This window comes from Labeo rohita, chromosome 8 (assembly GCF_022985175.1).
Source record: "Labeo rohita strain BAU-BD-2019 chromosome 8, IGBB_LRoh.1.0, whole genome shotgun sequence".
In the NCBI taxonomy this organism is placed as follows: domain Eukaryota; kingdom Metazoa; phylum Chordata; class Actinopteri; order Cypriniformes; family Cyprinidae; genus Labeo; species Labeo rohita.
In genome coordinates this window covers 26,155,833-26,181,915 of record NC_066876.1, presented here as the reverse complement: position 1 = coordinate 26,181,915, position 26,083 = coordinate 26,155,833, and the positions used below count along the sequence as shown (strand labels likewise).

The 26,083-nt window shown below is 34.5% G+C and overlaps 1 protein-coding gene across 1 annotated transcript in view; it reads right to left on the bottom strand.

The window, feature by feature from the left end:
• The window catches only part of agbl4 (AGBL carboxypeptidase 4), a 435,578-nt gene that overhangs the window by 184,865 nt on the left and 224,630 nt on the right, over positions 1-26,083 (bottom strand). Inside the window, exon 5 of the mRNA XM_051117092.1 lies at positions 21,967-22,183. Coding sequence (XP_050973049.1) covers positions 21,967-22,183 — 217 coding nt within the window. The remainder of the gene's footprint in view (positions 1-21,966; positions 22,184-26,083) is intronic.

The following is a 26,083-nucleotide window of genomic DNA, read 5'->3' as shown; positions in this document are numbered from 1 at the left end:
ATCAGACCTCACCAAACATTCTTGGTATGCTCACCATTTAATGGGAACAGTCTTATCAAATCAACTTGAAGATAGCAAGCCCACATGAGAGTGATCATTAGTTGCTACTATCGGCTGCCCGCTTTAACTAGCAGCAGAGAAACGCCACCACTTCCCTGTAAAATATGTGCTGACAGAAATCTTGCACCTAGGCTTTCAGCTCAGACAGTAAGAGCTGAGTCCATATTGATCCAAGACACCAACCCACCATACTATAATCTCCTTAACCATAGTTAGAGAAGAAACATGCTGAAAAACACTCTTCCCAATTCCCATTTGTTTTGCTGTTGGTTGTGCAGGTCTGAGGTTTGTGGAAGTTGGAGGAAATAGGATGAGAGCTAATGATGTAACTCACATTTCAGTAGCTAACTGAAGCTGGTTTCAGGTCCTCCTGGGAACCTCCTGCTTACGAGTTCAGAAATCATTATAACTACATGAAATGTGTCATTTCAGAATAAGAAAAAAAGAAAGGTAGGTGAAAAACAGGAAGCTGTTTAATGCTTGTGTAACATAATAGAGTGCAAACAATGCAGATTTAAACTGGTAGATTGTAAAAAGAGTAAACTTAATTTGATAAAACAGTTTTCAACTGGTAATTAAGACTTGATTGTGGTGTTCATTTGAGCTCATCATCATTCCGACATGACCTGATGGCATCTGCTATAATATGAACACAGAAAATAGTTAATTTTTTGTTATTTACCAAACATTTTCTCTCTTTCTATTTCTTTCACTCCTACAAATATGCCTTCTCTTTCCCACACTCCCTCTATTTTTGTCTCTTCCTCTTTCTCTCTTTCTCTCTCAGCTCAGGCTAAATATGTTTCTCAACCCATCTACAACAAATTAAGTTTCCCCTCAAACTGAATTTCAAGCTTGACTGCTTTTGTAGGGTGAGTAACTCACTTTTCATTAATTCTTTTTCTTTTCTACCCAAAAATGATGTACTGTATCACTCGTATTTCTCCATTCCATGCTCGTTTTTTGCCTCTCCAACCAACCCGGGCCCTAAATTTGGTTCTTGCAATGGGAGGCAATTACACTCTCAGGAAGGTGTATTTTTTTTTACTTATTAAAAAGCCCTAAAAGCTCATAGAACAGGGTTTCTGCAAGTTTTATGAGGGTAAATTTAAGAATTTTTTAAAGACCTTTTTAAGACCAACTAAAGAAAATTTAAGGAAAAAAATCAAAGGGAAAACAATACAGCAATATGTTGCCTAAGTATAGTTCGAGTTTTACTTTCACTTTCAAACTAGCAGCAATTCAGCATCTAGCAATTGTTCGTTTTTGTTCGTTTGAGTTTTCCCTCTTTTTCTTGCTTTCCTTTGGTAAAATTGCTGTGCACATTTTACTTTCACTTTCAAATTAGTGGCAATTTGGCATCAAGCAGTTGTTTGTTTTTAGTTTGTTTGAGTTTTCCCTCTTTTCTTCACTTTCCTTCGGTTTTAAGTAGCTTGTAAACAGGGCTGCTGCTGGCCAAACGGGTGCCCTAAGCAGAATTGTATTGTTGTGACCCCTCCCTTATTATGGAAAAAAAAAAAACTCTTATTATACAGGGTCAAAATAGAACTTTAATAAAATATAAAAGTAAATTAATAAACTGTATTACTTATAAATTACAGTTGTAGATCTAGACAGATACCTATGGCTATGATTTTATTAGGCCTAATACAGTTGTCTAATTGATTTTATTGTCTCAAGCATCCAGAAAACACAAATGAAAGCAGTTTTACTATGATAAAACCATGGTTAATTTTGGCAAGGGTTGTGATGTCCACATGTTTTTGTTGAAGAAATTATAGAGGCCGTAGAATTTCTATCACAAGATTAATTGGATATGTGAATGAAATATTTGGTCACTATTAAAAAAGGATTTGATCATCCTGTAAGTGTAACAACAACGATTATTAGGCCCTTGGCACCCTTTGCAGGCATTTGTAATAATATGTAATGTACATGAATTGTTTATTTTGCATTAGCCCACATTATGTGTTTTAACAGTGTTATTTAATGAAACCATATGATTATTTTTAATTAACCGATCATTATTGCCTCATAGTTTTTATATAGGCTCATGCATTTTAAGCCATGGAAACTAATAAGGCAGGTGCTGGTAAGGTGGTGGTAAAATGATTACTGACTAAAACATGTTATCAACGTCAACAGCCAAACAAGTTTCTCAGGATTATGAACGCATCTGAAAGTGATACACGGTCGTCATCTTGGCTTTTTTTCGTTTTCATTTCTCGGTGCCGGACCACTTATTATGATTGCAGACAGCCGCAAACATTAGGCTACTTGAGGTGAGGGCGAGGGTGGGCGCGGGTGCGAATGCGGGAATGGCGCGTTACGTGTGCTTAGCCTACTGTATGTGTATATGCATATGTTAATATTAACATAAAGAAAGAAAGCCCCTTTTCAATGCTTTAATTCACGGAAAAGCGATTTAAGACTTTAAGACTTTTTTAAGACCTGTGGAAACCCTGTTAGAAACATGCTTATTATTTCATTCTGTTCTTTACTTGCTAACAAGCTGCAAGTTGTGGTAAAAAATAATAATAAAAGCAGTGTTCATTTTTACACATTTTTTGACTGATTTCTATTTCTTTGGGGAAAACATCTAAATTTAGTCAATATTTCAGTCATATTCAATACTGTTTTGGGTGACTATTTCTGTCATTGTTATTCTATTATATTTATAACTAGAATTTGTTTACATTAAATAGTTAAATATTACACTAATTTACACTAATTTATCTATTTATGTATACACTATTACACTAATCTTTGTAGCTATCTATATATAGTGTAGCATATAATCATAAATAGATTATACATAGATACACCAACATACACCTTGCAGAATCATTCCCACAAATTCTGTGTTCTTTCAGCATTTTTGTGTATTTGAATCATTTCCAACAATGACTGTAAGATCCATCTTTTCACACTGAGGACAACTGAGGGACTCATATGCAACTATTACAGAAAGTTTAAACACTCACTGATGCTTCAGTAGGAAACATAATGCATTAAGCCAGGGGGTGAAAACTTTTGGAATTTGAAGATCAGGGTAAATTTCACTTATTTTATCTTCTTGGAAACATGTAAGTATCTTCTGTAGCTTCTGAAGGGCAGTACTAAATGGAAAAAAAGAGAAGATATTTAGGCAAAATAAGAAAAATGTACACATCCTTATTCCGTTCAAAAGTTTACACCCCTGGCTCTTAATGCATCTTTTTTCCTTCTGAAGCAACAGTGAGCATTTGAGCCTTCTGTAATTATATACAAAAGGTGCTGTAAAACCACAGAATTTGTGGGACCTGAAGGATTTTTCTGAAAGTAGTGGGCAGTTTAACTGTTCAGGACAAACAAGGCGACTCATGAACAACTGTCATTAAAAAAACAAACAAACAAACAACAAAAAAACAGCTGTGGATCATTCAAGTAACAACACAGTTTTAAAGGAGAAGTCCACTTCCAGAAGAACAATTTACAGATAATGTACTCACCCCCTTGTCATCCAAGATGTTCATGTCTTTCTTTCTTCAGTCGTAAAGAAATTGTGTTTTTTGAAGAAAACATTTCAGGATTTTTCTCCATATACATTCTCCATTTTGAACTTCCAAAATGCAGTTTAAATGCGGCTTCAAACTATCCCAGCTGAGCAATAAGCGTCTTATCTAGCAAAACGATCGGTTATTTTCATTAAAAAAAAAATGAAAATAACTTGAAAATAATGAACGAAATGAAAATAACTCCATTTTCTCTTGTGGACTATATGTAAATGTTTTTATGTGAAATATTTTGTTCAGGTCAGTACTAAATAAAAAAAATAACATGCATTTTGTATGATCCCTCTTATTTTAGTAAAATAATTAACATTTTGCAGATTCTGAAAGGTCTATGTACACTTTTCACTTCAACTGTAGATGGATAGTATTTAAATTATAATAATTTAAAATAAAAAAAATGAACAGGATGGGAGAGGACAATCTTTGCATGGTTGTAAATACATTACCCAAACTTTTCATACTTGAGGTTATATTCTCTTTCTTTCTTTTTCTTTCACCACCATTATGGTTTTCCGCATCCATCTCATGACTCTACCCCATCAGGCCCTTTGACCTAAAGCTGGAAGTTGGGGGCCTTGTGAGATTTCAAGATATGCGCTTTGAAGACTGACGGCACCGGGGCCGCTTAAACCGGACAGAGTTAAGTGACAGATATGAACCCACGCTGGGAGATAACCCCATGTCAATAAATCCCCCTCTCCTAACCAGATCCATCTGCCGACCTCTGCATAACAAACAGCTCGCAAAGCACTTCCAAAATATTGAAACAGAGTTAAGCCCTCAAGGTGTGAGCCATTTCAATTTCAAAAAATAAATATTATCTCTGACTAAGCAAACCTTGCATTACAATGAGGATCATTTTACTGTTTCAGGAAGATGAAGGATGCCTCCGTGCAGACGAAGAGAAGTCGCCGCACCTACCGGTCATATTTCTGCCCTCTCGGTCCACGCTGGCTTGATAGGCCCCCCGTTTTCTTTTATCTTATTACGGCCTCAAGAAAACAATATTCCGCTGTACTATTGCAGTCGCCCCTCTTTCTGTCTTTTTCCATTTCCCGCTCTCTCTATTTCTTCTCACTCCATCCTCTCTTTATTACGGTCCTCCATATCAGCTAGATGATTCCTCTGCTGCTGATATGGGAGTCTCAATATGCAATAAAGCAGCAGGATCGCCTACCGAAGGGCCCATTGGTCTCGATAAAAGGGCGGCTCGATAAAACGGGGTCACATCAAACTCTTTATCTTCAATCTAATGTAAAATAACCGCCCTGCAGTCAAGCTCGGGTCACGACTTATCCGTGGCTCAATCCAGAGTCAGATTTGTTAAGCGTGAGCGTTCACACTGTTAGGTGCGAATGGAAAAGACAGGTTCCATTTGACACCGGCAGAGAGAACGCTGACCCCTGGTGCTCTGAGAGACCCACCGCCAAAGGTCACACCCCGACGGTGAAATGTTATTAGGCTTACGGCAAAAGATGTTTACATCACACGGAACAGTTGTAGAGAGCATTTCACAGCGGTTAAACACATCGACAGACGTGAAACGTTTGTTGTATTTTATGCTTTTACACTTCTTGAAATGCTTGGAAACGCTATTTTATTTTTGGCCTTTTGCCACTCTCATTGGCAGTGATAGCACAGAGAGGACAGGAAATGTTGGAAAATAACGAGAGCCAGACTCGACAGCCCAGCCTCGCAAGGGAAACGTTGCTGTAGCAGCATTTATTATTATCCACTACAACATCGGCCCGGAAACATTTAAAACTCTGTTTAGAGGGTTACGTAAAGCCTCGGTTATCTTTAGAAAGTATCCACGTGTTTAATGATGCAATCGCATCTTTCCGTGATGCAGGAAGTGGAAGTTGTGGCATTTTGTTAATGCATGAATGACATGAATTTGTTGGATTTTCAACATAATGTAACAAGTAAGTGCAGGGATTTTCCTGTAAGTCCAAAAAAGTATTATTTATAATAATATTTAATATTAATAATACAAAATAAGAAAAGAACAGGAAACAACAAGCTTATTTTTATAGTAATACTAATAACACTTTTACTACTACTACTACTACTACTACTACAAATAATAATAAGAAATTATTTATTTTTTTGTTTATCTATTTATTTAAATGCATGAATTACATAAATTTGTTTGATTGTTAACGTAATGCAACAAGTAAGTGCAGGGTTTTTCCTCTAAGTCAAGAAAATGTAACAGTATTTAATATTTATAATAATATTTAATATTAATAATACAAAATTAGAAAAGAACAGTAAACAACAAGTTTATGTGAATAGAAAATAATAATAATAACACTACTACTACTACTTCAAATAATAATGAATTATTTATTAGTGTGTTTATATATTTATTTATATGCATGAATTACATAAATTTGTTTGTTTGCCAACATAATGCAACAAGTAAGTGCAGGGTTTTTCAAGAACGTCAAGAAAATATAATGTTTATTATTTATAAAAACATTTAATAATAATACAAAATAAGAAAAGAACAGGAAACAACTTATAACACGTTTATGTGAACAATAATAATAAAAAAAGAACACTAATAACACTACTACTACTACTACTACTACTACTACAAATAATAAATTATTATTTTGTTTGTTTATCGATTCATTTAAATTAATGAATTACATAATTTTTTTGATTGCCAACATAATGCAACAAGTGCAGGTTTTTTTTTTTAAGTCAAGAAATTGTAACAATATTTATTATTACTGAATAAAATCAAGAAATTGTAACAAAATATTTATTTATTTGTTTGAATTCAAAATTTACATTTTTTTTTTTTTGATTGCCAACATAATGCAACAAGTGCAGGTTTGTTTTTTTTTCTGTAAATCAAGAAATTGTAACAATATTTATTATTATTGAACAAAAATAATAATAATAATAACTACTACTACTACTACTACTACTACTACTACAACAAATAATAATTATTTATTTATTTGCGTATTTATATATTTATTTAAATGCATTAATTATATAAATTTGTTTGATTGCCAACATAATGCAACAAGTGCAGGGTTTTTCCTGTTAGTCAAGAAAATCTAACAATGTTTATTATTTATAAAAAATATTTAATAATAATAAAAAATAAAAGAATGGGAAACAACAAGTGTATGTTAATAATAATAATAAAAAATAACACTAATAACACTACTACTACTACTACTTCTACAACAAATAATAAATTATTTATTTGTTTGTTTATTGATTCATTTAAATGCATGAATTACATACATTTGTTGATTGCCAACATAATGCAACGAGTTTTTTTTTCTGTAAGTCAAGAAAATGTAACAATATTTATTAATATTATTGCTATTTCATTTATAGTAATAGTTAATATTGATAAAACAAAATAAGAAAAAAAACAGGAAACAACAAGCTTATGTGAATAATACTTTTTGTTTGTGTAAATCAAGAAAATGTAACAAGCATGTGGATAATAATGAGAATACTACTACTACTACTAGTATATATATACTAGTATGTATATATATATATATTTATTTTATATATACATATATTTATTTTATATGATTTGACGCATTTTATGTGTTGACTCATGTTTACTAACAGCTTGGCCACGGCTCCAACAAATCATGTGGACAGTAAAACATAGAGTAAATGTATACTGTTTCAGAAAAAAAAAAAAGTTCCTTTGACTTCTTTTTCCTTCAACTGTACTTCTAGTATTTCAGAACTCCCGAGGAGAAACCAGATGTGGACTCTAAACGAGCTTTTCCGTGACAAAGAGATATCAAATTTCACAAAAATGACAAAAAAATCACTCTCAATTGTGAGAGACTGATGATAGGATTTACACCCACTGTTTGTGAGTCCTCAGATAATAGAGTCAGTGACAAATACAGAAAGACTGGTCAGCTCTTGAGAGGACAATACCAGGCAGCTGGTGGAGAGCTCTTCAAATTACTAAACCTTTTGGACGAGCATTCACAAAAGATTTGACAAGTAAACAGCAGCACAAATGAGAGAGAGAGGGAGAGAGTGATGAGAGATCCGCCATGTGATGGAGGAGGACTCCATTTCTGCTTTGCAGTCCATAAACAACCAGATTTCATGCGATTATCCATCACTGTTTCACAGCTCACGGATTCTGCCTCGTCTCCTTCTCATCCTCCTCCGTTCCTCCTCCCTTTTCTCTTTCCTCCTGTCTCTTCCTTCTCCGCCCTCCCTCCATCTCTCCGGTCCGACTTTGACCTTCTCTCTTCACGCAAGGCAGAACTGCTATTGATTAAATCTTGGCACGGGGTGTACAAACACGGAGATAAACCTGGGCATAAAGTGAGAGATAGAGAGAAGCGTGCGAAGGCCAGAGACGCGTTCGTCCAAGGAGCTTTCCATCCTTTATTCCTGCTAACAGGCTCCCGAACAAGATCCCCCACTGTTCGTCTGTCTGCAGGGGCTCCAGTGACCATTAGAACAACAAAAAATGACCTTCCTCCACTCTCCAATGTTTGTCTGTAGATTCCATACTCCTTTCCTCTCCTCCTCCTCCTCCCTTATTCTGTCCTTCTCACAGCCAGAAATCCTTTTCCCCATTTTTCAGACTAAAAGGGCCCACAGAGCAGTTTCGTTCACACAGAGAGCACTGAATGTGTATGAATGTGACGGCCACATGTTCCACTGACACTCTGAGATCCAATTATTTTAGAGGGTTCTAAAGTTATCCTTAGGTTCAGCATGAATTATGAAAATATGCAGAATGGATTTAAATAGGGATGCACCTATTTAAAAATTTTGACCATTACAATAAGACGAAAAATATTGTCTATAGTTCATAGATATTAATTTATATGGTATAAAGGTCCAAATTGCAGTTTCAATGGGCTCTACATCCCAGCCGCGGAATATGGGTCTTATGTAGCGAAACGATCGATCATTAAAAAAAAATAATAATAATAATCATTACATTTTATACACATTTAACCACAAAAGGGTTGGAAAGGTCACATGTGATGTAGTCAGAAGTGCCGACTCAGTGTTTACAAAGCGAATGTGCAAAGAAAGTCAAAACGCCACATACAAAAAAGGGTTAAACAAAGATGTTGATCAATTTTGAAGTTGGAGGAAAAAATGAGATTAGTGAGTTTTTCTACCTACCCTACCATTTTGAACCAGAGTACACAAAGAACTAACCGTAATGTAATGCGTGAAGTCGCGGATGAGCACCGCAGAACATTTGTGGTTAAAAAGCATATACATTTTTATTTTTTTTTTTCAGAAAATGGCTGATCGTTTTGCTAGATAAGACCCTTATTCCTCGGTTGGGATCATGTAGAACCCTTTGAAGCTGCTCTGAAACTGCAGTTTAGACCTTCAACCCCATTAATCTCCATTAAAGTCCACTATATGGAGAAAAATCCTGGAATGTTTTTTTTCTCAAAAACTTTAATTTTGACTGAAGAAAGAAAGACATGAACATCTTTGATGACACGGGGGTGACTAAATTATCAGAAGTGATCCTCTAAGTGAATTTACGCATCACAACATTTAGATCTGCCAAAGAAAAAGGTCTGTATAAATAATAAAAAGTACTTAATATAATAGAGGTGAAACCTCTATTATATGAAGGACTATTTATAGAGATGGGACCTCTATTACTGGAAAGTGCTCTTCAAGAAATGGTGCATAAATCCCATAATCTGGATTTATGCCCTTTAAATTAGCGTTAGATGATGACAAAAGATGAAAGATGAAAAAAAATCACTAATATTGGCCAATATGGTATAACTGATATTTTGCAGCTGTATATATGATGCACAAACCAACAGGGAATGTGTTCAAATGAACAAGTGTTTGGTAATAAAACTAGAGATATTTTTAATGTCTGTAATCTACACCTTTGATTGCTGTGTTTCAACATCAACAGCATCCTTTATGATGGTGTCCAATTGTGAACTTGAAAGTAGCTTTCTGATAGGACAGAAGAAGTAATTCATCTCTGTCAACTAAACGTCTGTTTTAAGGATTTATTAAGAGAATTTCATTTTGCCTCGAGGTGGTTCTTGTACTTTTGGCTCTTACTGATGAAACATGAGAAATCTAGCAGTGCCCAGCATGCAGCTCAAGGGTGCAACTCTGAGATGGCCATTAAAGAGCCAGTAATCACACACACACATTTCAGTCTACCTTCCATTTGAGGAGCTGTTATTAAACTCACTCCTATAAGTACTAGCCACCGGTGACAGAGGGTAAAAAAAAAGGACTTGAGGTAAAAGTGCTTACCCCGCACCCTCTGACTACATCCATAAACCTGTACTCCATCAAACCAGAGACGGGACCCCATTTGCCTGCTTAACGTTCATCCTTCGCAGGCAGCCAGTCAACTCAACTCACATTTTAAAATACTCAGTCAATTCCAGAACTAGACTCGCAGGGAGGATTTCTTCAGCCCTGTTTAGGACTTTAGGATGTGGACAGAGGGGTTAGGGGCAGCCAGAATAGTGCTAACACTGGTTGCCTGGAGTCTTCCACAGTGCCTCTGAAGACTGTAGCCCCTACAGGGAAACACATCGGCTTCTTGTATTAGAGGAACAGGAAATCTCAAAGAGGAAGATGAGGGAAAACAGCAAAATAGTCATCAGCAGCTCAGAGTCATCTCTGTGGAAACAGCCACCTCACATCACAGAGGTGTGAGCCAGTATAGCCCATTTAAAACATACAAGATGGTGAATATTTACTCTGGTATAGGCCTGCAATGATTCCTCGATTCTATTCGAGTATTTGATCTTAAATAGCCCTCGATTGCATTTTGCCCATGTTGGGCATGCAGCAAAATACCGGAAGTAGCGCTTTCCACGTATTAAACCCATTTAAAAATCAGAATAAAGCATAATGCTATTAAGAATTAACAAACGCTACGATTCAATTAAATAAATATAAGGTTTAACGTATGCGCTTTAATTATTTACATGCGTGTAGGTTACGTACGTGCATCTCAGAACGGCTCTGTTCACACTAAATGCTGCTACACAAACTGTTATCATTTACATGTGTGGAGCATCTCAAACTCCATCTCTGCATGTTGTTGTAAGTTTGGGTTTATTATAACGTTCATCTGGGAGCACAACGTGCGCTATTCCTTTAGATTTGTAAGGGAAATCATTTAGAAACCTACGGAAACAGAGGAGAATACATCATACGATTGAGAAAATACGATTGTTTTTCGACATACCCCAACTGTCTTGAGCCAGAATACACAGAGTTCACAGAGAAGAAGACAAGACGAGCGTTTAATATTAAAAAGTATTTCTTTTTTTTTTTTTTTTAAGGAAAATAACCCATCGTTTCACTAGATAAGACCCTTCTTCCTCGGCTGGGATCGTTTACAACTGCATTTGGGATCATTTGAAGCTGTATTTAAACTGCATTTTGGAAGTTCAAACTTGGGGCACCATAGAAATCCATTATATGGAGAAAAATCCTGGAATGTTTTCCTCAAAAAAACACAATTTCTTTACGACTAAAGAAAGACATGAACATCTTGGATGACAAGGGGGTGAGCACATTATCTGTAAACTGTTGTTCTGGAAATGGACTTCTCTCCTTTAAAGGCTATTGTTGACTTAGGTCTATTAATTGTAATTATCCAAATACTTGATTAATAGTCTGAATAATCGACAGAATACTTGATTACCAAAATAATCGTTAGTGGCAGCCCTACTCTGGGAATGTGCATATAGACTGCTGTAAATAGCGACTGACAAGGGATTTATTCACTGGGTTTTTCTGCAAAACATTTAGAATCCTCATATGCATGAAAACTGACCTTGTCAGTATCTGATGCCAATATTTGCTTAATTAAAATGTATAAAATATTAAACATGTCAACAAAAACCCAATTACTTAATTTGCAAAATAAAAAATTAAATCTAAATTAATCATGAGGAGGCTTTTTATTCAATACTGTATACACACACTATAGAATAAAAAATCAGCAATATTAAAAAAAATCAAAACTTTTTTTTGGCAGCATTAAAAAAAAATTACATTTTTATAAGAAACACTGCTGCTGAAAATTCAGCTTTACCATTGCAGGAGTAAATTACATTTTGAAATATATTCAAATAGAAAATACATATTTTAAATGTCACAACATACTGTTTTTTGATTAAATAAATGCAGCCATGGTAAGCATATGAGTCCTCTTTTAAAAGCTTTTAAGAACTCAAACCTTTAAATAACAGTCTATACATATGAAGAATGACAGAAAGACGTTTATCCTTCTTGGACATCATGAACTATTCATTCAGTCTATAAATCAAACTATTCAAATCAACCTGTATTCAAACCAACTTTATCATAACAGCATCATCACCCTTTCAAGAAAAACTCCTCAAGGACAAGTAAAAGCCTCTCTTTTTTTTATTACTTTACTGTTCGTTTTGTTAAAATTGAATACTACTGCTTGACATTGCACAACACAGTTTATATACACATTCTGTTAATAGAATGTTTAAAATTTAATCAAAAAGGAAAGTTAAAAGTCACCTTATCAAAGTGAATACGACCCCGTTTAGAATGACACCACTGATCTCATCAATGTTTCTCTCTTTTACAGACACGAAAAGTGCAGTGAACTGACCATATTGGACGACACTACTGCTAAACAACCAGTAACCGCAGCCACTCTGCTCAAGTTGACTCAAGGCTCTTCCCTATGGAAACTTTATGTGCCGTGAAACAGACAGACGGAGAATGAGCATAAACCCACAGAAGAATAGTTCTGAAAGTCTGGTCATAAAAGACTCAAGGGCTGTTTTAAATGTACATCACTCTCCTTACAGCAATGGGCATGAAGAGAAAATATGGTTCAACCTGATCACCGAACAAATTAAAAGCAAGTTTTTGAAGGATCTGGCTACTCTCTTGCATACTAAACATGGCACATCAGGTACACACTTTTTTGAACATTTATAGCATGCACCATTAGAATTGACGATTTGCAGGGAGTTTGATTGATAGACGATCCAACCAATCATAATGCAGAATCTGCCATTTAGTCCGACAAACAAATCAGACAGGAGAGCAGATTTACGTTAGTAGATTTGAACTTGAAAAATGCACCATTGGATGTTCATTCATGTTTATTTTGGGCTATAACTACAAAAGAGGAGGAGATTATTGAGAGAGCCACAAAACTGTATTTATAGTTCGAATTTCTTAATAAAAAAGACAAAATTTGAAAGCTGAGACTGGTTTACATCAAAAGTAACCTAGTCTTGTCTATCGCTGCACTGTCAGTGTCATCTTCGCTCCGCGGTGTATTTTTCACTGCGTGAGAACATGATGTGTAGTGTGAGAGCGGCATTGTTTGTCGGACATCGCAACGCTAATTAAGGGAGGGCCGTTTTTGCGAAGGGTCAATTGCGTCTGCTAAGATCAACATGATTCTCACGAAATGTTCGTGCTTATAAGAACTCATTTTTATAGCTTAAAAAAACTAAAAGAAATAAATATAAACATTTAGTTTTGATAATTAATAAAACCAAAGTACAAAACACACAAATTAAAACCAAAGCACATAAATAAATAATAACTTGCTTACTGTCTGGACAGTATTCAGGACATGCAGTCTTTTGCATTATAAAAGCTCTACATTTACACAGATGAAAAACAATTACACTAATGAGGAAACAATTAGCTTACAATAGGTCTCTATCTGTGAATCATTAAAATAACAGCCTCATTTTCTGGGTGCTAAAGGACTTTCATTTTCTCCTTGTACTTTCTACAAACTTCAATTCTGAGCTACAATATTTCAATAGATTATTTAAAAAAAAACAAACAAACATCAGAACATGCTAAATTACAATACACCATTTCAATTTCAATTATGGCTAGGCGATATGACCCAAAAATTATCACAGTGGATATCGATAATTATGATGATAAATTTCAAGTTTAACAGTATTTTTTATTTTATTTTTTTTGCTCGTAAGTGAAGGTTGTAGAAACCAGACTGTTAATTGTGGTTTTAAACTACACTTTACAATCGGAACTTTACAAACACTTAATGATTTTAAATTCTTCAAACTTTTCCAGTCATTTTTCCCTCAAAAAATAGATCTTAATTTAGTTTCTTAGTTTTTGCATGTTCTAATGAGTGATATTGTTTTAAATCTTGAAACAGGTTTGTGTTGCCTGATGATGTGTATCGTCAGTACAGTTTGCAGTGCAGGCTGCAATATTAATAATTACATTAACAAAATTACATAATTTTGTCTCTTAGAAATGCATATTTGACAGTAGTTGAATTGACAGCAGTAGTAGCTTGAGTTAGGATGCAGATGTAAATTCATGCTCATTATCACAAACATCTGTAAAAAATGTAACAACCTAATTTTTATATGGTGAAATTTAATTATTCTGACTGAGTTTTATTCAAATTAACCATTGGTCTTCCATAGTTGCATACATTTAGATAGAAGAGATAGTTCACCCAAAAATGAAAATTCTTCTTCTAAACATAAATTAAGATATTTTTGATTAAAATCCGAGAGTTCTCTGACCCTCCATAGACAGCAAGGGTCCTACCATGGTCAAGGTCCAGAAAGGTAACAAGAAGATCGACAAAAAAGTCCACGTGACATCAGTAGTTCAACCAAAATTAATTTTATGAAGCTAAAAAACAAAAATAACAACTTTAAACAATTCTTCTCCTCCACATCTCCCTAGCGCCATTTTGGAGAGTACCATGATGTATGTGTGTGCTTTGATCAGCACGTAAACAACGCATAGGCATAGTGTCTCTGATGCAGAACACGCATACTCTCCACATTTTTTTTGCACAACAAAAAGTATTCTAATAGCTTCATAAAATTACGGTTGAATCACTAATGCAGTTTTCCCGCAGAATTGGGCTACTATAACACTGTTGCCATGGGTTGCGGGTTGAAACGACCCCCAAAACATGATATTTAGCCCTTGGAATGTGAATTTTACCAGGGGAACCACACCAAAAAACATGTATTTTACCACCCGGAATGCAATTTTTTCTTGGGGAACCCCCTCCAAAACGAAATAGTTTTGAATTAAAATTGAGCGGGGGTTTGTTTGAAAACCTGGCAACCCTGCACTGATGTCACATGGACTATTTTGTCAATGTTCTTGGTACCTTTCTGGATGTCTGGCTGTCCATGGAGGGTCAGAAAGCTCTTGGATTTTATGACAAATATTTTAATTTGTGTTCCAAAGACGAACTTTGAAGGTCTTCGGGTTTCGAATGACATGAGGGTTCAGGACTTTTCTTCATATAATGGACTTCATTGGTGCCCCCGATTTTGAACTTCCAAAATGTAGTTTAAATGCAGCTTCAAAAGGCTCTAAACGATCCCAGCCGAGGAACAAGGGTCTTATCTAGCGAAACGATCTGTCATTTTTTTCGAAAAAAAAAAAAAAAAAAAAAAAATGGTATACTTTTTAAGCACAAAAGCTCGTGTAACACAGGCTCTGGGATGTGCGTTCTTGATGATTTGTTTATTTTGAACGGATCTTTAATGTGACTCAGGAAGAACAAGTCCTCTCAGGGAGTGATTCGTTCAGTCGCGCAACATCCTATTAGGTTCTGTACTGGAATTAGTTCACCTGTTTCGAGTCTTCGGGGTTTTTTGAGTCGTTCGTTCATCTTATGGGGCTGTCACGTGATGAACGAACGACTCTAACACGAAAACTAAAGACCCAGGTAAACAATGAATTAATCTTTTCTGTTTCTTATAGCATTACAGTTTTGTCTTGTTTGTAGTGTGATCAACATTTGTGTAAGCAGTAGATGTGTTAGGGAAATAACATGTAACATTTTAATTATATTTTGCTAAAATGAACGAAATGACTCGAAAAAAGATTTGTTCATTTTGCTGAATGAGACTCAAAGGTCAGAGTCGGTAAAATGATCCGAACGTCCCATCACTACTACGAATCACGTCTAAGTTCATCGTCTGTGTACTCTGGCTCAAAAAGGTAGAGAATGTCGAAAAACTCCATCTTGTTTTCTACTACAACTTTAGAATCGTCTGCCATTGATGTAGCTTTTTGTTTGTAAACAGCGTTTGACTTACCTGCACTTTGTTAGTCTTTGCGCATTCGCTTTGTAAACACTGGGTCTGTAGTTCCACGTGACCTTTCAGCGTGATTCAATAGTACGTAGTGTCGTGAACGAGCATCTCAGAGCCTGTGCTACACGAGCTTTTGTGCTTAAAAAGTATGCACATTTTTATTTTTCGAAAAAAATGACAGATCGTTTCGCTAGATAAGACCCTTCTTCCTCGGCTGGGATCGTTTAGAACCTTTTGAAGCCGAATTTAAACGACATTTTGGAAGCTCAAAATCAGGGGCACAATTGAAGTCCATTATATGAAGAAAAATCCTGAAATGTTTTCCTCAAAAACAGACAGACAGAAAGACATGAACATCTTGGATGACAAGGGGGTGAGCAAATTATTTGTAAATTGCTGTTCTGGAAGTGGAGTTCTCCTTTAATGACAGAATTTTCACTTTTTTGGTTTTAAAGCAAACTATCCCTTTAAAATCACAAATATAGCAATACCATGGAAAAATGTATACATAATACATTTAACACGTCTACATTAATAATATAATAAAATTTGATATAATTATCCCATATTTCTGCCAGTGTTACTATTGTAAATCCACAGTAAATGATGCCGATTTGCAAAATAAAAAGCCTTCTGACTGTCTCGTAGCACACAGTATCTCCTCCTGTTGTTTGTCAGTGCTACTTCATCTGGCTTTAAACTAGTGGCTTTTAAATTAGAGTCATTTGTGTTCTTCGCAGAATTCAAGTGCTTCATACTGGATTTCACTGTGCTGTTTAGTGGTTGCGTGACAGAGACTCATCAGCGAGTAAACGCATCTGCTCTAGTAAGCTTGCTCTGCGCTGCCATTTGAACTTTAAGCGAAGTGGATAAACGTTTCGTGTTGTGCACTTCAAATGAGTAGCGTTGTTTCGTTCCACTTTTGTAACATAAACATTACGTCGAACATTTATCAAACTTTAATCTGAGAAAATTATATTACAATAATTTTCGTTATTGTTTTATCACCCATCCCTAATTTCAATATAGCAAAACAAGGAAACCCATTATAAAAAAAAATCTGTAAGCGTGACTATAAATGCAAACTTGAATATACAGTTGTAAATCACAATATGGTGAGACAGAGAGAGACGTGAAGTGAAGCAGAGAGTGCCGGTCAGGCCCTCAGGCTGGATTCTGTCTGTCTGCTTGTCTTTGAGTCTCTGCTCTTTGTTGCAGTAAGTGCTCTTGCTAGCCTGTCAGATCCACAACTGTTGCTCTGTCTCTTTCTCCGACTCCACATCTGGAGAGGAGCAGGCACTCGGAATTCATCACAACCAGGCACCTGCGCGAGGGAGCGGGGCTCGAGTCACGTGACGGGCCTCTGTTGAGATTGACGGGCTCTTTGCCAACGGAAAATGACTGAAGGTTGCATGAGAGGAGAGGATGAAACCGGGGAGCTCTGTCTAGACAGACGGGTCATCTGAGTCATGATAACTGAGCATCAACAAAGACCCCAAGGCCTTCTGCTTTCTATGCAAAATAAACATTTATATATGCTTAAATATTTAATCCAATATACTTATTTTAATCTACAAAGACCGTGCTGTTTGCGCTATACGAGATCTGTATGTTACACCGCGCGTCTAAATAATTCACATCCATAAATGCAGATCTGAGTTTGATCTCTTTTAAATATTCAGATGGCTCGAGCGTTTCACACTCGGGTATGGATAATGGATCTGGATGCGCAGCCTTCAAAACAACTTCATTCTCCATTTGCTGATGCGAACTCGACGTTCAAAATGGGCAGCGGCGAACAGACGAGCTGATGGTAGAAGAAGCTTCTACGCATAATCATCCATCAAAGCGACTGTCAAAACCCGCTATGCTTCTCTGTCTTTATAACGCTGTTAGAGGACTTTGATGACTAAAGATACAATAAACAGATGTGACGATTGCTGTTGAACATGACAGTTGTTGTGAGCATGCATTTTAAAGTTGTGAAAATAGTCTGTACGAGTGTATTTTGGGGTGTTTGGACACTGATTGCTTGTACGTGGCGACGCTCCATCGGATTCATCTTCATAGTTCTCTGGACAGAGAGGAATCTGACTGGTTGTTGCGTTACAAATGTGGATGTAAAACAGTCGTACTCATATATACCTCACCACCCAGCAGACTTTTAAAAAGAAACGTGTTTGACCCTGAGAGGCGAGGCATTAACGGAGCAAAAGAGGTAATTGAGATGTACTAGACGACTTTTTTGTGGAACGCTCTTCGCATTTACTTGCCTCATTGAAAGTGAAAGATATGAGAGAAGTAATCCCAGTATTACGCTGAATCCAGGACTGTTCTCTGGTGCTTTACCTATAGCATGTGTGTGTGTGTGTGTGTGTGCACGCTGACTTCCTCCTCACAGTGCCTCTGTTTAAGTACATCACGTCTGTGTGTTACACCAGAGAGTGTTTTACTACTGCAGTCCAAGCTGTTGTAGCCTCATCCTGCTCTCTTTTTCTTCATTCCCTCCCTCTCTCTTCCATCTCTGCAGGTCATTAAGAGTGTTGTACTGCCACATACCCAAGAACAGAGGACATAAAAAGACAAATAAGGCCATAAAATGTCCTTATGCCTGTGCATACAAATACATTCACTCTCACTCTCTCTTGTTCTGTCTCAATGTCCCTCCCTCACTTTTTCTCCCTCTTTCAGTATCCATTTTTTCATTCTTGCTTTATTTCTGACATTATATCTTCTATATGAATTATAAAAAGGCTGATTGTACATGCTAATGAAATAGCAAGGGAACTCAGTAGCCACTGCTAAATATTAAGTCACTTAAAATGTATGCTTTTCACTGCAATATACAGTTTTCTTTTGTGTTATTTCAGTATTATTTATATTATTTAGTAAATATTTTTAAGTAGCTTTTATTTTCATATTTCATGTATTTTAGTAATTTTGTTATGTGCATTTCTCATTTGTGTTTTTTTTTTTAATATTTACACTGCAGTTCAAAAGTTTGGGATCAGCAAGATTTTTAATGTTTTTTAAAAAAGACTTTTCTGCTTATCAAGCCTGCATTTATTTGATTAAAAATACATAACAAAACTGCGTTTAAATATTATTGCAGTTTAAAATAGTGTTTTTCTATTTTAATATACTTTAAAAAATGTATCCCTGAGATCATTACTCCAGTGTTTAGTGTCACATGATCCTTCAGAAATCATTCTAATATGCTGATTTATTATCAATGTTGGAAGCAGTTGTGCTGCTTAATACTTTCTGGAATTTTTTTTTCAGGATTCCTTGATGAATAAAAATATAAAGAACAGCATTTATTTAAAATCTTTTGTAACAATATACACTTCTGTTCAAAATTTGAGGTCATCAACAAACAAACAAACAAAAAAACAAACACAACTGTATACAACATTGATAATAAAGCAGCATATTAGAATGATTTCTGAAGGATCATGTGACATTGAAGACCATAGTAATGGCTGAGGAAAATTCAGCTTTGCATCACAAAAATAAATGATATTTTAAGGCATAATAAAACAGAAAAGTGTTATTTTAAATTGCAATAATATTCCTAATACTTCTTTTTCTGTTATTTTTTTTTTATCAAATGAATGCAACTTAGATGAGCCTCTTTGATAAGAGACTTATTTTAAAAAAACATTAAAATTCTGATCCCAAACTTTGAATGGCAATGTACATTTAGCTTAAAATTTCAGTTTTAGTTTTTGTAATTTTAATACTGAACTTATTTTATTTCAGTTATTTTCTAAGAAAACAATTCGCAATACGCATGAAACCCTATTGTAATTGTTAGAATGGTCACAAATCAGTGATCTCCACGTAAAACTGATCGTGCCGACCAAACCGTAAGTCGTAGAGACCTGAAACTTGGAGGGATGGTAGTACTCGCACCACTGACAACGTGACCCAGGCTTGCCCCAACGGCCTGACGGGGCGTTACAGCAAACAAAAGAACTCAAGTGTCTCATGTCGTTGGAACCCTTGGCTCACGCTGGACAAAACGCATGCCTCAGATTCGGTTGGGAGTCTTTGCGGGCAAAATTTTCGAAATTTTATATTTTTCGAAAAACCTACTTTTGCGAACTAGTCCTAGGTTTTTCACCCGATCGGAACCAAACCAGTGCAGAAAGATTCTCTGGAGAGTGAATATCAATAATTATCCAAAAGAAGTTGGACTTTCGACTCAGCGTCGCAAAGGGATGCCAAAACATTTGAAAGAGTAAAATGGCTATAACTCCTGAATGGAATGGGATAGCTTTGCCAAACTCAGAACACTTAGATCTCAATCTGTGGCCACAGGGGAAAAAAAAACATGGAGCTTGGCCACTTAGTGGTGCTATAAGGGGAAAAAAATATAAAAATGGCTATAACTGCACAACCATTCGTCCTGTCAACATAAAAATAGGTGTGCACAGTCTTGGTCTGAAGTGCCACAAGTGTCTATAAGGACATTTGCGTATCTCACAAAACATGGCTGCAATTGGCTGACTAATTTGAAGCACCTGTTAGACAAGGTTAACGGAGGCCGATCAGAATGAAACTCGGTGGGCCTGTTCGACTCACGGCCCCGGAGACATTTGAAAGAAATTGGCCACTGGGGGGGGTATCGCATTTTTCAAGGGCGCAAACAATTGTACTTCGATATTCAGATCGTACGATAGAACTCTTCATTCCAGTCAACTTTGCCTCTAGAACCAATGCTGTCAAATCAAAATCAATCAAATCGTTTGTTAAATAATTGAGAAGATATAAAAAACCTACTTTTGCGAACTAGTCTGGAAAAAAACACTGCAGTACAATTCTGGACTCTCTAGGCCAATAATTATCAAAAAAATGTTGAAATATACCCTTTGGCAAGCTATTACAGGGTCGTTTTAAAAAGGGGCCTGCCCAAATTGACCCAAAATCCTATAAAGCCTAAAGGAAAAATCAAAACTTCACAAAACCCGCTGAGCACATGCAACAGGTGATTCTGAACAAGCATGCAAAGTTTTAAGGAAATCGGACCACAGCTGGCGCTCACAGTCATTACCATTAAAAAACATCATATTTCTATGGTAAAATATCTATGGATTAATCAAAAAATGCATTTTAAATAATTGATTTAGGTTGTTACAAACTTGCTAAATAATGTATTTTTTCATATGTGCTTAAATGCCTTAAAGCGCTTGAAACCCTTTTATTCATGCTTTTTAAGTTTACATATATACTCCTGTTCAAAAGTTTATCTGAAAGATTTTTTTTTTTTTTTTTGGTAAAAAATGAATAGTTTTATTCAGGAAGGATGAGTTAAATTGATCAATAGAGACAGGAAAGTCATGTATAATGTCTCAAAAGATTTCCTTTTTAAAAAGATGCTGTTCTTTTCATCAAAGAATCATGAAAACAATGTATCAAGTTTAAAAACATGTTAAGCAGCACAACTGTTTTTCAACACTGATAATAATAAGAAAAGTTTCTTGAGCATCACATTAGCATATTAGAATGATTTCTGAAGGATCATGTGACACTGAAGAAGACTGGTGTAATGGCTGTTGAAAATGTAGCTTATATTTTCAAATATATTAAAATCAAAAAATGTAACAATATTTCACAGTATTGCTGTTTTACTGTGTTTTTGATTAATAAATGCAGCTTTGGTGAACATTGGTGATTCAATATAGAACTGATCTCTTGTTTTATGCAGTCTGGGTGAATTTATCACAGGCTGTATCAATAACCACCAGATTCACCCTTAAGTCTGTATTTCTGTTCTTGCATCGCTTTAACATACAGCTTTGCCATTTATTTTCCCCCTGATATATTTGCCCTTTCAAATCCCATTTCATGTGAAACTGATTTCTTTTTTCCATTGACACCATATTTCTTATCAATAAATGTCCTTTCATCAGTGGCTCCCCGTGCCTGGCTCTCCTTGACGAACGTGAAAGTGATGAAGGCCCTAAAAGAGGGCTTTAATCTCTCGAGCATTCCTAATGAGTTTTCCTCTACAATTATTTGATAAGAGCGAGACGGGACTGTAGGCAATGTGAATGATCCAGTACCTGTGCAGATCATGTACACACGCGCACACACGCAGTCATGCATCCCTTTAAGAAAATGAGTGTGCAGTGTACAGCAGATGCAGGAAGATTCTAACATAATACAAAAGTGACAGAAACACCCGAAACGCAACAAAGGCGCGCAGTAACGCAGTGTGCAAACATGCAGTGACTAACCACACTGAGGCCCAGCTGCTCTCGCTGCAGGTAATCGAGATTTCTGCGCTCAAGACTGGCCAGGTAATGCTGCAGGCGGGAGTAGGTGTAGGGGTAGCAGTATGCGAACTGGTAAATGTCATCCTCACGGTCGAAACAGAAGGCGAAAGACATCACGTAGTTCCTCCGATGGTCGGGGCAGCGGTAGTAATACACATTCTTGGCTGGCAGTCTTTGCCTGTGACAAAGAGGGAAAGACCACATGATATTGAAATGCAACTTGTTTGCTTTCTCAATGAACATTCATTGTGAGGTTGTTCTGAAGAAATAAAAAGTTCAAAATATTTAAGAATTATTCTCCGTAATGATACTTATCAGCTGATGTATTTAAGGCTGCACAGGCGAAGAAAATTATATTTTTAACCAGCCATATCATCACGATCACAAATTAAAACAAGTCCTGATTGATAAAATAAAATCCCATTCTACATTAATTCCTGCCTAATATTCTTTCCACTAGGAAATATCTTACACGACTGAAGTTTAATATGTTCCAAATTGCATTTCATGTTGTCACAGGTAGTAAATAAGATTCTTTGGGTGTTTTTAATAAAAAAGAAAAAGAAAAAATATAAATAAAAGAGATAAGGTAAGAAGAAAAGGGTATAAATAAAATAAAATAAAATAAAATAAAATAAAATAAAATAAAATAAATAGAGGATTAGATTAAATGACAAGAAGCAAAAAGATGAGAAGACTAGATAAAGTGAGATTAAGTGAAAAAAGGGTATAAATAAAAAAGAAATAAAATAAACAAAATAAAAAAAATTAAGAAGTCAAGGAGAAAAACTCATTAAATGAAGTGAAGTGTGTAAAATAAAATAAAATAAAATAAATAAAATAAAATAAAATAAAATAAAATAAAATAAGAAGCCAAAAGATGACAAGAGAAGACTAGATGAAGTGAGATTAAGTGAAGATAAAATAAAAGAGATATGGTAAGAAGAAAAGACTATATGAAATGAAGTGAAGAAAAGGGTATAAAATAAATAAAAATAATAAAATAAAATAAAAATAAAAATAAAAATAACAAATTAAATTAACAATTAAATTAAATTAAATAAGTAAAATTAAATAAACAGAGAATTGAATTAAACGACAAGAAAGTAAAAAAGGTGAGAAGACTAAATGAAGTGAAATTAAGAAAGAAAAGCGTATAAATATAAAAGAAAAGAAAAGAAAAAAAAAGAAAAATGTAAGAAAAAAATATAAGAAATGAAGCCAAGAAAAGGGTATGAAATAAAATAAAATTAAAACATTTAATATGTATTATTCTTATATAAGAAAAGTTATGCAACATGATTAAGAAAAGAAAAGAAAAGAAAATATATCTAAGAAAATTCTTATAAATAAAGAAAAGACTATATGTATTAAATGGAAAAGGGTGTAAAATAAAATAAAATAAAGGATTAGATGAAATGACATGAGAATGATAAAAATTAAAAAAGAAGGTAAAAAGAAAAGACTAGATGAAGTGAGACTAAGTGTAGAAAAAGTGTATAAAAAAGAAAAAAAGAAAAGAAAAGAAAAAAAAAGAGATAAGGTAAGAAAAAAGACTATAAGAAATTAACCCAAGAAAAGGGTAAAATAAAATAATAAAATAAAATAAAATAAAATAAAATAAAATAATAAAGGATTACATGAAATGACATGAGAATGATAAAAATTAAAAAAGAAGTGAAAAGGTAAAAAGAAAAGACTAGATGAAATGAGACTGAGTGAAGAAAAGGGTATAAAAAAGAAAAAAGAAAAGAAAAGAAGGTAATAAAAAAGACTATAAGAAATGAAGCCAAGAAAAGTGCAAATAAAATAAAATAAAATAAAATAAAATAAAATAAAATAAAAGTCCGGAAAATTGCAGGGCGATCACTCCTCTACATCGCCTACAGTCACTCAGTCACTCAGATTACTGTTATTCAGTCAGCTCTCTCTCTCTCTCTCTCTCTCTCTCTCTCATCCAATGCCTCTCCCTTTAAAAACCCATCTAGACGAAGGCAAACACTACCAGCAAACTGTAAACAATGAAAATTTCTGCAGTGCACAATAAGCAGCCTGAACAATGAAAGCAATGTTATTTGCATATAAAATGATATACTGTGCTGTTAATCAGTTTTATGTGGCGCTGCTGAAAGTAAATCTGCAGAGTAAGAGAGAGAGAGCGAATGAGCAAATAGCAGTGAAGGACAGGCAAAGAACATACGATGGAAGGCAATGGAGGGAATAACAGGGGGAGGGAGATAGTGAGAAGATGAGAAAGAGAGGAAAGATCAGAGCTGGGATGGCTTGACTGTGGGACAGGGAAGAGAGAGAGAGAGAGATCAGATGGAGATGCTATCTATGTGAACAGCACACAAGCTTCCACACGGCCATACTGATAAGAGAGAGGAAACAGCTCTCTAAAATCAGCCTCCAGTCCTTCCATCACATTCTTTTCTACTAAATAACTCACATACACACTGTACACTGATGGAACTGGGTTAGTGTCTTTGTTTGAACGACTGAAAAGTTATAAACACACACCTGTTCCCTTATCTTTAGTGACCCATACACAGAAATGTATACAAACACACAGACCTATGCAGTGGGATCCAAAAGCCTGAGACTATATTCAAAACGTAAGAGTCAAAATCCTATTTAAACCTAAAAATATTAGAATTTCAGAAATTCTTTTTTTTATTACAAAAAGTTAAAATAAAAATGCAAGATAAAATAAAATATTTCTAATTCTGTGCTAATTTATGTCACTATTTTAAGATTTAATATTACCATCAAGCTAAAACTACTAAAACATTCTGAAATCCGTTCATTCATAAAATAATATTATGATTTGCAACGCAAAAGATAATGTAGTAAAATAAAATAAAACAAAACAAAAAAAAATCTAATATAAAAGTAATACATAAAATAAAATATAAAAAACATAGGTAATAAAATGTTGCATTTTGATATAAAAATGCAAAAATGCAAAAATGCAAAAAAAAAAAAAAAAAAAAGATTTGCAACGAAAAAAAAAAATAAAATAAATAAAATAAAATATTTTTTATAACAATGCACAAAAAAAAATGATTAAAAAATGATTTTAAGTTTTAGGGCTTCAAACATTTTATTTTTTAAAAAAGGTTATGATGTAATGTAATTTTGTACTGTTAATTAAGATTTAGGGTTTCAAACATTTTAATATTAAGAAAAGTTGATGTAAATGGAATTGAAATATTAAAATAAAATAAAAAAATTAAATTAAATTAAATTAATGTTGCATTATATTACAAAAAAAAAAAAAAAAAAAAAAAAGCCGGGTCTTTTTTGAAAATATGAGTTTCAAAATCACATTCTATTTAAACCTGGTAAGATATGTTTTAGGGTTACAAACATTTTAATTTTAAGAAAAGTTATGATGTAAAATGATTAAGAAATTTTAAAATAAAATATTTTAAACTATATTAAAGTATATTAAAATAAAATAAAATAAAATAAAATAAAATTTGAAATAAAATAAAATTTGAAATATTAGGGGGGGAAAAGGCAAAAACCGGGGAATATTTTGAAAATATGAGTTTCAAAATCCTTTGAACCTGCTAAGATAAGTCTTAGGATTTCAAACATTTTAATATTAAGATAAAATGAATAAGAAACAATTATGAATCGGCATTAAGCTAAATCACTATTAAAATAATGACACTGATTACTATCAATCTAAAACTAACTTCCTGAAATTCATTCAATCATTTAAATAAAATAAAATAAAATAAAATAAATGTAGTACATGCAAAATAGAAACTAAATCTTACAGGTACAGTATACGGCTGGTTTTCGAAAGTGAGCTAGGTATGTAAATATCATTTTAGGGAATCATCGTCCTGTTCCAAATGCTGTCTAGGTAGGCAGTTTACAGCAATCTACATACAACATGCATTGCTTAGCTTGTTTCCTGTATTAGCGAGCCCCTCGGGTGCAGCATTGTGATTGGCCGTTTAAAAGAGCGTGCTCCACTCTCATGTTCATTAGGAACCCCGTGAGAAATAAAGCTATACTGTATGTAGAACTATGCAGATATGAAACAGCCACATACAGCGCATGG